This window comes from Lampris incognitus, chromosome 9 (assembly GCF_029633865.1).
Source record: "Lampris incognitus isolate fLamInc1 chromosome 9, fLamInc1.hap2, whole genome shotgun sequence".
Lineage (NCBI taxonomy): Eukaryota > Metazoa > Chordata > Actinopteri > Lampriformes > Lampridae > Lampris > Lampris incognitus.
In genome coordinates, this window is record NC_079219.1 from 60,281,558 (window position 1) to 60,298,971 (window position 17,414).

A 17,414-nucleotide genomic window follows, 5' to 3' on the forward strand; every position below is an offset into this window, starting at 1 on the left:
CTGTAATACTGTAGGCCAGTTTCATGAGTCACCCTGTCTTTAGACATTTTATAATGCAAGACAGAGCCAAATGTGGGAATTAAATGAGAAATCCTCAAGTGATTATTTACTAATCCCATTTTGATTAGAAACGTCTCTCTGCTGAGACTGACAGAACAAACACCAATTTCCACTGTCGTTCCCAGTGTAATACTTTCATTCAAAGGGCATGTATCCTTGGCCGAATTGTGACATGTGTCGGTGATTTTCCACACCAGCGTCCGAACACAGAGCAAGGGTTTGTACAGACTTACCACAGACACTATGTCCTTCTCTATTTGCCCCACAGTGTCTGTACAAACGATTAGAGTAAATCCGACGTTTAGAGAAAAGTCGGCTGTTCTTTCATTTAGAGAAAGTCGGCCTGGTGTTCTTTCCTCTGCAGGTGAGTGCTCATTATATAGTGTGAATATCCTTCACATGCGCGTGGAAAATCAGTCCTGCAGAGATCCTTCACATCCAGCGCAAGCACTCAGTGCACTGTTTTATGCCAACCAGCATGTCCAACCTATGCCACGTAATGTCTCTTTTAACATTACGGCTAACAATTACCAATTAACAACAATAACCCAGCTTACTGACCTTTATAATAGGAAGGTGTTCAGAAAGGCCCCTTCCCTCCTGGAGTGCCAAGGTCCCCCCCCTTCGGCCAGAGCTTGAGCTGTTACCCTCAGGTGGTCGAATGAGGATGTCCTGTATCAGGGCTGAGAGATTCAAGACTTCCTTTGTCCCCACTGCCATGCAGTTGTTAAGTGATAGATAGTATTCGTCTGTTGTCCGCAGACCGCTTGTTTCCTTGATCTGTATATCTGAACTCCTTTGGTTCTCCTTGCCCGCTGTTGTCCATCAGTGACGTGTCAGTTCTGCCTTGCTGTTTGTGAGTTTTGTTTGTGCCTGAGAGTTTTATATACTGGCTGCAGACTAAGTTCCCTGTAAGGGACAATGGAGATACTTTGATTTGATCGGAATTAAATAGCTTTATTCAACACACGATGGTAATGGTGCTCATGAGATGTTTCCAGATGATACACCGTAACAATAGAAAGTCATAAATGTTTCAGTGAACCAAAAGTAAAAATACAAAGTAGTTGAAAAACTGGGTCTCTTTTTGCTTAAACTACAAAGTTTGCTGTATAACGGTGCAGCTGATTCTATGTTCACTTTATAATCCAGAGTGGGACTAAAATCCTAATTTTTGTTAATGAATTCTCCAAAGACCTTAATGAGCTGCAGTTCCTTAAATATTCTCCATACAGAGCCATTCTAATGATTTAAATTCAGTCAGGTAGGTTTTACGCTGTAATAGTAATGTTAGGAGTCATGTCTTCATCTTCAGAAGTACCATTTAATTTGTTGTGACTGTGTTAGCGCCCCCTGTCTGAACACAGACAGTTCTCAGCAGGTTGACTTCACAAGACTTGAAAGGGCTAGCTGGCTAACTAGCACGATGTTGCTAGGCAACTATTCAAAAACAGACCAACTGACAGAGTGATGACGAGGATTCATTGACCGTCCAATCAAATCACAATATTGGATGATGTCTTTCATTACCGGAAGCTGATTGGCTTTCTGAAAATGGTTCAGTTATGTTGACAGGCAGGAGGAGTTTTTGTCACTACAGCGCCAGTTCTGATATTTTGGATAACTTTAATAAACCTTCTGTTAAACGTACATCAACAATGGAGAACAGGATTTTCATTGGAATGGATCTTTAAAATATCTGAAAAGATACTAGATTAAAACCTGGAATATCACTGCAACCACATTTTACAAGAAAGAAATAATGGTCTCAGAAAAAAGGCCATGAAAAGGGTTAGCTTGATGTAATTGGGCAGAAGTCTGTCAGAAGGACGTTTATCAGTGATGAAAAATGGCCAGTTTGTGGAGTCATTTCACCCAGACTTGGGGTCCATATAAACCTTTGCAGTAGATGTCACTCTGTGTCTTTGTACTGCTGAGGTGAAGGATGGCTGGAGTTCCCAGCTGACCAGTGTAAAAGGAGGTGAAATAATGGTAAACCAGTTAAGTCGGACATCGGGCGTTCACCTCAGCCTCCAGCGGGACTTTTTAGGACCATCAGCATTCAGCTCACACTTACTGGCCCCCAAAACCTGACTCATGCCAGCTGGAGAGGACTGAGGACACACAGGAAGTTTCTCCCTCTCCCTCTCTCTCTCTCTCCACTCTCTCGTTTGCTCTCTCTCCCCCTCCCCCGTCTCTTTTGCTCTCTCTCTCCCTCTCTTCAAAGGCTTTTGTGTGTGTGTGTGTGTGTGTGTGAGAGAGAAGGTGATACCGGGATAGAGGTGTTAAATGAGATGCTCAGCATTTTCTCTGTTAGAATATACTAATGATATAATAATAAATGCTCAGTGAGATTAGAATGATGTGAGTAACGGTGATGGTACGCTGCACAAACACACGTCGTCCTGAAACACCAGAACCAACAGAACAAGTCCTCTGCTCCTCCAAAAGACTGCAGCAGGAAGTACTGTGCTGTGTCTGCACTTCAAACTGTATCAGCCCTGTTTCATTCGCGCTGCAGCTGCCTCATCCGTGAAGACGTGCTGCTGACTGCTGTCATGAAATGGCTTTACTGTGACGTCATGTCTACTGTTACTTTTCAATACTGCTTTATTAGTTTGGATGAGGACAAGAACAGCCAACACCGGTCACGTGGAGCTGCCTATCCGCTTCCGGTGTGGGAAGATGGCAACGCGCATGCGCGTTTGCAGCGGCCTCACCCAGTACCGTCCATGCAGTGTCTTTGTCCACGTCTGCGTCTAAGTTTTGTCTTCGTTTGAAGGCTGGGAGAGCTGGCGCTGGATCGGCTGGGCTAGGCTAACTGCTAGCCCAGCAGACCGGCGGTGCCGACATTCATCCTGGCTGGCGCTCCTTCCCTTGGACAGTAGGGTTGGGCATCGAGAACCGGCTCCAGTTTCCAAAATTCCGATTCCAAAGGAATCGTTAAGAAATTCAAATTTCGATTCTGCCTATCGGTTCCTAAATAAATGTCACCCACGCTGATGTTAGTTTCAGGTTCCGTGGTGGCGGCACGCAGCTTCCGTAGTTTCCGCTTCCGCAAGTTTTTTTTGGGGGGGGGGGTTGCCTCCGCAAGTTAAATGTGCGCCATCGTGGAGCGGAGCGGAGCAAGCGGCGGTCTGAAGGGGCAGTGCAACGCCTGCGTGGCGGAATGAGTTCGTGCAAGGGAGGACGCACAACAAATATGGCCACACACCTTCGCCCCAACACGGTGTACAAATGAACCGGCGGACCGTGTTGGGCACCGCGCCGGTCTCCGGCTCCTGCCGCGGCGTCCTCTGCAGCCAACCCCGAGGCGAGCACTCAGCGGGCACCGCCTCGGCGCAACTGGGTCGGTGACAATGTAAATAGCGTGTGTCTTCTTCACAACAGCGAACAGCTTATACATGAGCGAACTGCTATAAACGGTATGCGGACGGAGAAATGTGGCATGCTGTCGGCCAGGCGGCAGCAGAAGGCTCGTCGCCGGGTTGTGGTGTGCTAGTAGATTTCAGTGAGGAATTTCAGCAGGTCCTGTAGACTGAACACGTGTCCCGAGGTCGGTACGGTACGCGATATTATGAACCCTACATAGGCCTCGCCAAAATCCCGTTTCTGGCTTTGTCACGTGTGCGCCACCGTAGCAACGCGAAAATATGTTGTTATGGGGTTAGCGCTCATCAAGGAAACGCTGTACACCCACAATTTAACCTGTCTAAGTTATCCACAATCAACATTAATATAATACCAATAACGTATCCAAGGAGCAGAGGCAGACCTTGTAACCTAAAATTGTTAGGTTAGTCAACTTAAGGCTATTCTTTCCCTCACAATCATAATTTCAACCCCATGGTTCACTTTTTAGACGATTCATAAGTTATGTAACTTAATATTTTGATTATTTTTAATCAAAACCAAAAATAATCTAGACTTCCTGCTTAATTTCGTTTCCAGGGCAAACACTTAAATCATAAGACAAACATCCTAGTCATGTCTTTCACTTCATTTACCAGAAAGTTTACATTTTCTACTATTAGCCTAGGCCTATAGTGTATAGTGCACAGTGTTGTATAAAGAAGGCCTGCTGAAAAGCTATAGGCTACTTGGGTAAAAGTAATGAAGTATCAGACATCGAAACTACTCAAGTTTCAATGAGCAATGAGGATCATGAACAGAGGAGAGCACATAAGACTGCCATTTTAATTATTATTTTGCCACTAGGGGGAGAAATTTACTAACTTTGGCGACCAAAATTGAAGGTAGCTAACGTTAGCTTTGCTTCGCACCGAGTTGATAGTTGATTGTTTCCTTAGCAACGCAGCGGAAATCCGGCGTCCGTTCGCGAGATTTGGGACAGGGTACGGGATTTTGGCGAGGGCTATGTAGGGTTCATAATATCGCGTACGGTACGCGCCTAGCCGCCATCTTGTATTCTCTTCTTCTTACTGTATTAACGTACAACACGCTTGTCGTTACCCAGCAGTGCCTCCTAGCGGCGGCACAAGATAAACTTTACAGGACACAACACTGAACGCTCGCGTATACAGCCTGAGAAGGCTGATATGGTCATTTTTCTAAACAAGAACTGTTTTAATTTAAGGAGTTTAAGACCTGGTAGTCCGGACCAGGGTGTGACTGTCTTTAGTTCTTCATCTCCATGTATGAAGACAGTTGTTGTAAATGTAAGTCAATTTTATTTGTATAGCCCAATATCACAAATTACAAATTTGCCTCAGTGGGCTTTACAGCAACACAACATCCTGTCCTTAGACCCTCTCATCAGATAAGGAACAACATCCACCCCCCCCCCAATAAACCCTTCAATAGGGAGAAAAAGAATGAGATACGAATGAGACATTCACACGAGTGACCCATTCTTAACAGAATGGCTTGTATAACTTTTTTAAAAATAACGTTTTCTTCTGTGAAATAGGCACGTCACCTGTTTTGACCCAGTCTCTCAAAGAACCGGAACCAAGAATCGTTAAGAACCGGAATCAAAAATCAGAATCGGAATCGTTAAAATTCAAACGATGCCCAACCTAATTGGACAGTGCTTTTTTTTTTTTAGTTGTGATATATGTGTTAGTTTGGATATGTGTGTTCTTGTAGTTTTTGGATGTGTTTTTGTCTGTTGGGTAGTACTGCTGTGGGCTGGGGGAAACAGCATTTCACGTCATTTCATGTACACAAGTGCATGAAGTGAAATGAAATGTTCCTGATTCCTTATCTATCTATCTATCTATCTATCTATCTATCTATCTATCTATCTATCTATCTATCTATCTATCTATCTAGTTCATTAACTTTAGCATCAGCAGTAAATATTAAATTTGTATGATTTTGATCGATAGTCTGTATGGCCAAAGTTAAAAAAAAAGAAACTGTATCAATGCCTCCTGCCTGTAAATCAGTGCATATGCAGGATGGATATCCACTGATTTGTATAGTTTGTGTACTTGTCATCCTCGGTGTGTGTAGCCTGTGTTGGTGTTAACATCCCTGTAATGGATGAGTGCACTGCCCTGTGTGTCTCACAGCAGCACCAGTCACAGTGTGTGTCCATGGCCTTCATCCTGCCGGAGGCTGAGAGCTGGACGCTGCCCACTGGCCAGGACATCAGTGTAAGGCTGATGAATGGCTCTGAGCCTTCATGAATCAACATGGTTGAACTTTATCTCGGTGTTGTCTGTGTTTAGTCCGTCACACAGGAGCTCAGCAACTCAGCCTGTCACTTTCTGCCTGTGTCCACTCTCTCGTTTGGATGTCTTTGTGGTTCTCATGTTCCTTGTGTTCAAATGATGCAACTCCTCCCCCCTCCTCACTCTCACTCCTCACTCCTCCTCCCTCCTTCCGCCCCTCAATGCTCCCCCCTTCTCACTCCTCCCTCCCTCTGCCTGGCTCTTTCTTCTCTCCTTTGTGTCCTCCAATGCCCCCCATTCCCACACCACCCTCCATAGTGTGCGCGCGCACACACACACACACACACACACACACACACACACACACACACACAAAGTCCTATATGCAGGAAGGCAGACACCCTGGACGGGCCGCCAGGCCATCACAGGGCTCCAGGCGGTTTGGATAATGGATGGATGGAGCTATATATATATATATATACATATACACACACACACACACACACACACACAGACTCAACTCTCTTTTCCCACAGATTGGAGCTCCTGTCTCTGCTGCTGTGTGCCATCTGTCTCCTTGTCCTTCCGTCCTTCTCCGCCGTCAGCCAGGAGTCAGGTATGTAAAGCCTCCCTCCCATATCCCCCACACAGCCCAACCACTCCCCACCCCTGGAAATGCAGTAAGCATAACATGACCTCTAATGTTAGCAGAGTTATCTTTAATTAAATTCGGTCATTCGCAGTTGCTTAGCTGACATGTGCAGGCCTGACTGAGACCGTGGAGGACAGTGATCAGAGAATCAAGGTTAGGGTCAGTGGAAGTCCTCCAGCTAGCTCTTATGTCAGCTGCACTGAGTAAGTCGAATGGGCCAGACTTTAAAATGGCTTCCAGATTTCATCTTTTGTTTACCAAATTGGGCCGCCGCTGCTCTGAGAACCCTGCTGACCTCCGACTATGAAGACTCTGATCCTACCAAGTCACCTTCTACTCAAGTGTATTTTAGTGAAATTAAGACGTGATGCAACAAAATGTGACCTGATCAAATAAAATCCATGGTGCATAGCTGGTGCTGCTTTGTGGCTAAATCTGCCCCTAAAAGACACCTACCCAGATCTGTCTCAGGAGGACAGTGCAGTGTGAATCCAGTTAAACTGTCACGACTTTGGACTGTGGGAAGAAAGTGGAGTACTTAGAGAAAACCCAACATAATGGTATTGGTTGAGCCATGTGAAGACAGAGTAGATGTATAATATTTCATTTTGTATGCAATACTAGAATTTTGACTTGTCAGGGTACTTGTGTGAAAACTACCTTATTATAAGGGTTATGAAACTTCGACAACATTAATGCTGATTTAACATATGACAGGGCTATGGTTAAGCTCTATGATATTGAAAAACTTTGTGTTACAATTCTAAACACCAAATCTCCAAGAGTGTTATTTCCAACAGCTGTGTAATATTTAATTTTCTTACCTCTCTATCTAAAATCATGAAGCCCCAGATGATTCAAAGCTTCTCCAGGTTTCCATTCCCTCCACCCCACCCGTGTTTGCCATCTTGGGGGGCACTCTCACTTTACCCTGCCTTGTGTCCCTATCCCACCCGCCCCCTTCGCCCTCCACCAACGGCCGGCACATCGTCCTCTCTCTGCCACGAGTCAAATGGAGTGTCCTGTCCCAGGGCCATGACACCGAGATCCTGGTCGCCCGCGGTGACAGGGTGAAGGTCAGCGAGGCCTACAAAGAGAGAGCCTCCCTGCTGAACTACGCCTCCTCTCCGGCTGACCTCACCCTCCGGCTGGACGGCTTGAGACACAACGACACTGGCTTCTACCGCTGTGAAGTGCAGCAGGGCCTGGAGGACGCAGACGACGTGGTGCAGGTCAAGGTCAAAGGTCAGATGTCAACTGCTGTATCAACTAATATGTTATCAAACACATAAGAATCAGAGCAAGGACATACAGCATAGAGAAATAAAGGAGAAAACAAAATAAAGACTACGTGTAAATCCAAAGTAGCAACAAAACAGAATGTGTCAGTCCAGTAAATAATCTCTTCATGGTGTTGAAATACACCAGAGTGAAAACAACAGGCTAATAGCTAAAGCTGACAAGTGCAAGAGCTCCAGCGGCATTGGCAATCAATTTGTCAATGAACAGAAGCTGAACTAAGTGGTAACAAGACACACTTGGACCGCAAGAGTAGATTCCCATCATACTGTTTGTCAGTGAATCATTCTTAACTGCTTTTATGAATTTTTAATACCGCGTCTTAACCATGTTGGCTTTGCTAAAAAGTTAAAAACTTAACAGTGGTTAAAAGCTAAGAAGAAATAGGAGAGAATAGCAGTGCTAACAAGTCAGCAGAATCCTTTACTATTTTGATAGCTTGCCAGTATTAAAAGACAAAGCACATAAAGGATCACTGCAAAATGTTTTGCACTAATTACAATTTCCTTAGTTTTTACTTTAAAACAAACTAACAGCATAGCAGATAAGATAATTTCACTCATCAAACATATGTTAGCTTAACAACAACAACAACAACTTAGTTTTGTATAGTGCCTTTCAACGAGCCCAAGGAGGCTTTACACTAAATAAGAACAAAAAAGATTAAAACAACGATCAGAAGACTACACACCATAGGCCTTAGTAAAAAGGTAGGTTTTCAGTAGTCTTTTAAAATTGTCCAAAGAAGCGGTGTTGTGGATCTCTGCTGGAATAGAGTTCCAAAGGGTGGGGGCTGCCACACTAAAGGCTCTATCCCCAGAAGTCCGCAGGCTGGTGTGGGGGATGGAAGGCAAACCTGTGTCTGCGGACCTCAGATTCTGGGACGGAATATAGCGGTTGAGGAGGTCTGATAGGTACTGGGGGGTATGGGCATGGAGGGATTTATAGGTGAGGAGGAGGATTTGATAAGAAATGCATGATTTGACCGGGAGCCAGTGAAGGTAGACAAGGGTGGGAGTGATGTGTTGCCAGGGCTTGGTGCGGGTGAGCTCCCTGGCAGCTGAATTCTGCACATACTGAAGCCTGTCTAGGGCTTTGCTAGGTATCCCAGAAAGGACTCCATTACAATAATCCAGATGGTAGGTGATGAAGGCGTTGATGAGGGTCTCTGCCATGGAGTCTGAGAGTAATGGCCAGAGTCTGGTGATGTTTTTGAGGTGAAAGAAAGCAGATTTGGTGACAGATTTGATGTGTGACTGGAATGAGAGGGTTGAGTCCAGAATGACACTAAGGTTTCAGATTTCTGGGGATGGGCAGATGGAGCAGCCATCCACGTCAAGGAGAAGATCTCCAACCTTCCAGAGCAGCCCCTTGGAAGCCACAACTATGAGCTCAGTCTTATTGGTATTCAGCTTGAGTAGATGTGATGACGTCCAGATTTTTATTTGGTGGAGGCAGTTAACAAGGGATTGTGGGGGGAGCTGAGAGGATGGCCTAGTGCTGAGAGAGCTACATGTCATCAGCGTAGCAATGGAAACTTAAACCGTGGTGGCGGATGATCTGACCAAGGGGGAACATGTAGATGGTAAAGGAGGGGTTCAAGCACAGAGCCTTGTGGCATGCCTTGTTTGACTGGGGCTAGGGTGGAACTGGAGTCTCTGATGGTGACAAACTGTTTCCTGTTGGTGAGATATAACTGGAACCAGGAGAGAGCTACACCAGTGAGGCCTAGGTATTCAGATAAGCGGTTGAGGAGAATGGTGTGGGGAAACAGTGTCGAAGGCTGCAGAGAGGTCCAGTAGGATGAGAATACTGATGTGGCCAGAATCAGCCTCAATGAGGAGGTCATTGGTGATTTTAATAAGGGCAGTCTCCATGCTGTGGTGTGTTCTGAAGCCAGATTGGAGGGGTTCATAGAGCTCATGGTTGGATAGTATGTGCTGTTGGAGGTGGGCAGCAACTACTCTTTCCAGGACAGATTGAGAATTGGCGACATAAACACCAGCGTCCTCTCACTCTGAAGACATGAAGCATACAGCTTAAATTTAGAAGATCCGTCTACCTGGTGTCAACATAATGTAACTCAATTCAACAAAATTCTTGAAACAAATAAATTATAATGGAACCAGTCTTTGTTATTTTACCTCATTAACAGGTTTTGCCTCCAGTTTTAAGAAAAATTTGTTTTTGGGATTTAAAATGAGATGAAATAACACACAGCTGATGTTGTTTGTAATGTGCTCTGTGGAAATGACAGCCGAAGCATTTGTGGGTCAACACTGAGCAGACCGGCGTTCAGCTAGCACCAAGTGATTTAGTTGTGAGAGGACTCAAGGTAAAAAACAAAAAAACAAAAGAAGCTCCAGTTCACCTCATATTTTCATTTCTTTATCATGCTACACATCCTCTGCTGTGATGAATTGGTTGTCTCGTTCTGTGCACCCAGCAAGTAATAGATTATGGATCCTGTGACTGGAGTCGTCTGTGAACATATTAATCAAGACGCTGGATGTTGTTCGCAAAGGTTCATATCAGCAGTATAGCATCCAGGACAGATAAAGTTTGGACTAGACATTTGTCAGCAGCTAAATCATGCTGTCACATTGAAATGTGATATGCTGTTTGTCTGATGCTCACAGGGAAATCATCTTTTTGCTTGCCCCCACCTATAAAAGGATGAAAGGTCAGAGGTCGAGGCATCGGGTCAGCTTGAGACAAAAAAAACCCCAAAACAAACTGGTCAGAGCAGGTTCAGTCAGAAAACTCTCGCTTACAAACCTGATCATTCTCAACTACACATACATCAGTCACAATGGTCCCTGCTGAGAGACGTTTAACATCCCAGTCCTAAAGATCTGCATTGTGGTTTGACCAGGGCTGCTGTGTCAAACTAATAACATGGTGGAATCTGGGTTTTAGCTGTTGAATTTGTAGTATCTGTAGGTTTTCTGTAAGATTAACTAAGATTTTTGAAATGCTCGGTTAGCCATATCTGCCTGTAAACATTACAAAAACATTACATCTTGTTCAAACTTACAAGTGCTGGCCTTCTTCTGCATTTGGCTGCAACACTGAAGACATGAAACCTCATGCTCCATATCATGTTCACTGGGAAAGTCTTACCTGACAGTTACTAGTCATCAGGCAACAAGGATTCTCCTCAGTCAGCTCACAAATGTTCTTGTGTGGCATTGTGTCCCTATGCTTCTCCACCTAACACACACACACACACACACACGGACTGACTACATACCTGTGTTCCTCATTACCCAGGTGAGCCACTCCTGATTCCTCCGAACTAGAACACAAACCACAGCCAGCTGGCCATACCATGTCACGTGCAAGAATTTAATTAAACATTTGATCAAAAATCAGTAAGAACCTAGTTGTGTTTCTATGCTTCTCTGTCGACAGGGGTGGTGTTCCACTATCGTGATGCTTCCAGTCGGTATGCCTTCACCTTTGAGCGGGCCAGAGAAGCCTGCAAGGAGATTGGGGCAAAAATGGCCTCTCCAGAGCAGCTCCTGGCAGCCTACCACAGTGGATACGAGCAGTGTGATGCTGGATGGCTCTCAGACAGCACTGTGAGGTAAACACCCCGAAGAAAACAACCCAACGTCCTCCCAATTCATCTGTCCACACACTGGCCACACCAAGTGGCCACTTAGCCAGAGAGACCCAGCCGCCTTTTGGTTTTGTTACATTTAGAGTGTAGACAGGCTGCACATTGCTTTCCAGCACCTGTTTAGCAATGCTGCATGATATTCAAATAACTCTCAGCAAAGTACAACTTCTGTTATCAGCTCAAAACCTGTTATTTGTCACTGTGGGGAAACACAGGGACCACCCAGTATGGAAACAAGTCAGTACGGAGCACCTAGAGTCATGTTTGACTTTCTGTTTAAGTTCCACGTGTGAAGATGAAAAGGACAGGTTAGACTGTCATAACGGCAGATTGGTTTGTGATGGAGGCAGTAAAAGTACTTGTACTACAGAAGTACTTATAGGGTCTAATATTGTTTTCTTTTGTGTTTCTTAAGATAAGCGCAGCCCTTTATGAATAGGACTCTTTGGTGCTTGGTGTTTCTTCAGTGCTGTCCAAACTTTCCTGCCACAGATATCCCATCCAGATGCCAAGGGAAGGCTGTTTTGGGGACATGGATGGACTTCCAGGAGTGAGGAATTATGGGCATTTAGAGCCTGATGAGCTGTACGATGTGTACTGCTATGTGGAGAACATTGATGGTAATAATGGACAAAAAGAAGAATAATTTAAATGAACTTAATAGGTGTAGCACTTTCTGAAGACAGTTTATCAAGCGTTTCACAGTCAGTTCAGTGAACAAAGTTGAAGCTGTATCTAACCATCTCTCTTCCTATTGGTAGGCGAGGTGTTCCATGGCTCCTCCCCTGAGCGTTTCACCCTATGGGAAGCCAAGGCTTATTGTCTGAATAAGTGGGCGGAGCTAGCTACCACAGGTCAGCTGTACGCCGCCTGGAATGACGGGCTGAACCACTGCAGTCCCGGGTGGCTGGCTGATGGGAGCGTGCGGTACCCAATTGTGACCCCCAGGGAGCGCTGCGGCGGGGGCGAGCCCGGTGTCAGAACCGTCTACCGCCACAGCAACCAGACGGGCTTCCCTGAAGCTCACACGCGTCATGACGTGTACTGCTTCAGAAGTAAGCGAGAAACACATCATCAGCAGGCGTAATACTCACCATACTTCCATACTTTAGTGGAACAGTTGGGCTGCTGTTGTAGCTCGACCTGTTGAGAGAGTTGTTCACTATAGAATGCTCAGGATGCTTTCATGAATTCCCTTTCTGTCCTTTTACAAGTCATGATCCTCTCTGGATTTACTTATGTTGATGTGTTTTCCTATCAGCATACCATGTTTTCCACGAGTATAACTCCACATATGACTACTGTATGATGAAGTCCAGTGGTACACAGATTTGTCTGATATTTAGATATATGAATATTAGAATGCATCTATACCATGTTTATGGAGAATACTGGTTTCTGACTGGAGAGTGTGCATAATACACATGTAGTTTGATCACTGTTCTCAATTCATACGCCAGCCGTAGGGTCTGTATGTAACTATAGCAACACGCAGTAGCAAGCACACTGAACATTCAAAGTTAGCTTAGCAGCTAACTTTTGCTTAATAAACTTTCAATTTTGAGTCCAAAATGTAAGCAAAAAATAAGTGAATCCGAGGGCGTCCGGGTAGCATGGCGGTCTGTTCCGTTGCCTACCAACACAGGGATCGCCAGTTCAAATCCCCGTGTTACCTCCAGCTTGGTTGGGCGTCCCTACAGACACAATTCTCTGTGTCTGTGGGTGGGAAGCAAAATGTGGGTGTGTGTCCTGGTCGCTGCACCAGCGCCTCCTCTGGTCGGTCAGGGCGCCTGTTCGGGGGGGAACTGGGGGGGGTAGCATGATCGTCCCATGCGCTACGTCCCCCTGGTGAAACTCCTCACTGTCAGGTGAAAAGAAGCGGCTGGCGACTCCACATGTATCAGAGGAGGCATGTGGTAGTCTGCAGCCCTCCCGAGATCAGAAGAGGGGGTGAAGCCAAGCAGAGACCGAGACGGCTTGGAAGAGTGGGGTAATTGGCAGGATACAATTGGGGAGAAAAAGGGGGGGGGGTGAATGATTTTATTATAATTCTTTGGTAAGAGACCATGGTATAATGCACAAAGTGCAGTGTGTTAAAATCCTTAACACACAACTTGTCATGGATTATCCCTCACATAGACAGCCTTAGCCAGACATTGTTAGATGCTACTGCTGTAAATTGGTTGTTCCTACCTTTGTGTTTTTACGTGGATCATTCTAAAGAGTGAAATTCCTGTTGTGTGCGAACTTGCCAAACAGTTAATAAAAACATGGACTTTGAGTGGCTGTTGCAGCTAGAAAGCGCTATGAAAATGCAGCTTGATTTATTGATGATATGAGTTGAGTTTGAAAATGAAACCCCGGTGTCATTTCAGTTGCACATGCTATAGGTAAACCATTAAAACACATTCTCCCATTTTATTCCTTACTCCAGGCAACAGCAGCCCTCATACAGAATCCCCTCAGGTCATCTTCGCCACAGACCCTGAGAACATTGGGCAGGACATGGTTCCTCTGACTAATTCCCCGCAGGAGGTTGGTCTTAGCCAGGTGACTGTGCAGGGGGGCAGAGGGGAACAAGATACCCACACAATTGCCCCTCCTGTCCCAGAGACACATGGGATAGAAAAAGGCTTTGCGGGGGCACAGAGCCCAACGGTGGGCTACAACAAAGAGATACCATTAACTACGGACCCTCCTCCCTCAATCGCAGCCCCCTTTCAACATGTAGAGAACACAACTGCCAAGGACACCGGGGCAACGGTACAGGGTACCAGCTATCATCCCCTCCTTGATGAAGAGCGAGGCTTGGTCCTCCATGTTTCAGCTCATGAGGAGTCTCATAAAAGTCCAACATCTTCTCCAGAGACGTTCCAAGCTACAACTCTCAGCGGAGAATCTTCTTTGCTTACAACAGCTCCTGATAACATGGTGGGAAGGGTTTCAGAGAGCGGCACACCTTTAGCACCTCATGGTATTCCTGAGAGCATCCAGGGGTCTGAAAAACTGAATGCATCTGGTGGCAATAAAACATACAATGCAACTGAGATGTATGACAGCGATACAGATGTGCATGTGGAAAGCAGCATTTCGAAAGAGGACCACACCTCAGACCTACACTTGAAGCATAAGGCCGAAACTGAAGCGGTGTATCCAAATGCCTCTGAGAGATTCACAGGTAGGCTGGAGGATGTCAGTGGTGCTGGTGTTGAAGAGACGTCCACGGTTGTTTCTCTGTCTCACAACCAGGAGCCCAACCTCCTCTCCAACGCCCAAACCTCAGACTTGGACAACACCACACTGATGTACCCCACAACAGAGGACATTTCTGAAAAGGAGGGTGCAAATATGCCTCCAGATGAGACCAACTTCTTGCCACCATCATCTTCTATCCAGATGGGGGAGAGCGACGGCTCTGCTGAAGAAATAGCTGATCTGGTCACCCCAAACCCAGGGGCTATGGACCCTTACACAGTTTCCACAATGATCCCTGCTTCTGAGTTTAGTGAGTATGGAAACACTTATAAGAAAGAAAGAAAAAAAGCCACTTTATTTTGTCATTGTCAGTTACAACGTATAAACTGAACTGATGAAATAGAATATATATATATATATATATATACATAATATAGTATATATAGTATATTATATAATAGACTATATAATACAACACCATTGTGCTCTGTAGAGCAGTTTGTTCCTTCATGTAATCTGAGGTTATTCTAAATGATTCTTATCGCATTTCTGTTGGCTAAAATACATTTTATATTGCTTTGGAAATCACTGCAAGATATTCCTCTAATATGTAATTTCTGTTGTATTCTATATATGTTGCATTCTATCTATATCCAACCACCTGGTGCTGCAATGACACAGATTTTCATGATACATTACTTAGTAAAAGTAATGCCATGTCAAGTCACCCATGAGGGGTTAATTCTTCAGTCACTTGACACCGTAAACTTCACATGAGTCTTAAAAGAAGTTCCAAGAAGCTATTAAACTTCAATTTGCATGGGTGTATTCAGAATTTTACAACCCTTCTCTGTGACAGGTTATAATTCTACTGAAGGTCAGTCCGGTGAGTTAATGGATGTCACAGCTGCCCCTGTTGGTCATGATGAGGAGAAATCTGAAGGGGCTTCAGCAGAAATGTCAGCTAATGGTCTGGGAAGCTCCGCTGACCAGGATGAAGACGTTGTTGACCCAATGGGAATCCTAACAGGAGAGACTGTCATGGTCACCAGTGGCTCGGGCTCCAGACAAGAGGGATCTGTTGGAGAGAAGGAACTGGTCACCTTATTGCTGTCCACCATCCCTGTAACCCTACCCCCCTTTACTTTGGAAGCAGAGGAAAATGCCCATAAAGAGTCCATCACAGGGTCTGAACATCTGGAAGAGGTCCTGCATAAAGTGGAGCAGGAGGGATTGGGGGAAAGTATGGAGGTTTTGGTCAATTCCATACAGAATACCACAGAGACATCGTCAGGACAAGGGGAGGGTGAGTCTGAGGGGAGTGGACGGGAGGCGGGGGAGCCACATTCTGGAAAGGAGGGCTCTGGTTCGGGCAATGGATCTGGTGAATCCTCAGGCGAAAACTTCAACCAGGAAGTCCCAGAAGTCCCAGACACAACCCAAAGTCCCTCCATGACCCACATAACTGAGTCCAGCACTGGAGCGCCCTCTACAGGCATAGAGATCACAGTGCTCCCCAGTTTGATCCTTACCTCCAAATGGGAGACGGACACCCCCCCCACCGAGCTGCTGAAATCTCGCGCCAATCTGGAATACAGTGGGGAACCACCTGCTCCTGAAGAACCTGATGAGTTTGCCAACAAACAGGAGGTCACATCAGAGGACCCCACCTCACCCCCACCTACAGAGGAACCAGATGAGACAACGGTGCTAATCCCAAACATGGACAACTATAATGAGATGAATGTGACTGCTGCCACCCTAAACGCAAAGGATTTTGAAGAGAGAGAGCTAAACAGTGCTAATGCTACGACACCCATGAGCACATCACATGTTCCAAGGACCAAAGATCTTTCAGGTGATGCTTCACCAGAAATATTATTTGATATTTGACAATGTCAATATGTAAATGGGTGTGATGTGAGTGATAACGTAAACACACTTGATCATTTTGTGTTGGAGATTCACCCTTTAATCCATACTGCCTAAATCAGTAGAAGTATTTGCGCTGCGTCATATCATCTTAAACAAAGGGATTCGATCTTCAGTTTGGATTAATTTGGCAAGTCTAACAGACAGCAGATCTCAGCATCAGCCTCTCCACTGTAGGTTTATTGCACAGTAGGTTTATTCTGAAAGTTTCACATTACCTGCTTTTAAGAAAATATCAGTTTTATCATACACAATGTTAATATCTAATAAGCATAGGACATACATGTGCAAGTAATATTTTCAAATTAGTTTTTCTTTCTTGTGAACCATCATCTTTTAATACTGGTGTTATTTCTTTTCAAATGGTGGAGACTTGTATTTATCTGAAAACCTTGTCAGAGAGAGAGCTTCTGCACACTTAGATCCCTGCAGATACCTGTATCTGAACCAAGCCTTCCATCAGCACACCTTCCAGGAAGCTTCCAAAATTTACTACTACCACCACCACCTTTGGCTGCCCCCGTTAGGGGTCTCCACAGCGGATCATCAGTTTCCATCTTATCCTGTCCTCTGCAAAATATAAAACAATTAAAAAAACTACAATCAAATGAACACAAAGCCGCATCTTCAAAAGTCCACGCCTTTCCAATGACATATTGGTTAAACGAGGGGATGTAAGTTGTGTGGGTGGTATTATTATAAATTTCACAGACACATATGAGCCTTTGAAATATCAAATAGTTATTTGATAACTTTATTACATGCTGAGGTGTTCTGCAGTAATAACCCAACCTCTGTAACACTGAAGCCTGGTCAACTTTAAAACCACACATAAACGTCTGACAGATAGACACAGAGCCTGTTGCCTTGTGCTCTGGTGTAATAGCGCCCTCTAACGGAGTAATGCCCCAATAACAGCAGACATCCAATAACACCAGTTTCCTTCCGATGTGAGTTTTCGGAATGGACAGTTTTTTCCACGTAGCACAGTTCATGTGGACGGTTTCTTTCA

The 17,414-nt window shown here is 45.1% G+C and overlaps 1 protein-coding gene across 1 annotated transcript in view; it reads left to right on the plus strand.

The window, feature by feature from the left end:
• bcan (brevican) overlaps positions 1-17,414 on the plus strand; it is a 33,179-nt gene that overhangs the window by 3,932 nt on the left and 11,833 nt on the right. The window contains exons 3-10 of the mRNA XM_056287066.1: positions 5,598-5,681; positions 6,243-6,315; positions 7,204-7,596; positions 11,065-11,239; positions 11,768-11,895; positions 12,037-12,330; positions 13,710-14,780; positions 15,330-16,328. Coding sequence (XP_056143041.1) covers positions 5,598-5,681; positions 6,243-6,315; positions 7,204-7,596; positions 11,065-11,239; positions 11,768-11,895; positions 12,037-12,330; positions 13,710-14,780; positions 15,330-16,328 — 3,217 coding nt within the window. The remainder of the gene's footprint in view (positions 1-5,597; positions 5,682-6,242; positions 6,316-7,203; positions 7,597-11,064; positions 11,240-11,767; positions 11,896-12,036; positions 12,331-13,709; positions 14,781-15,329; positions 16,329-17,414) is intronic.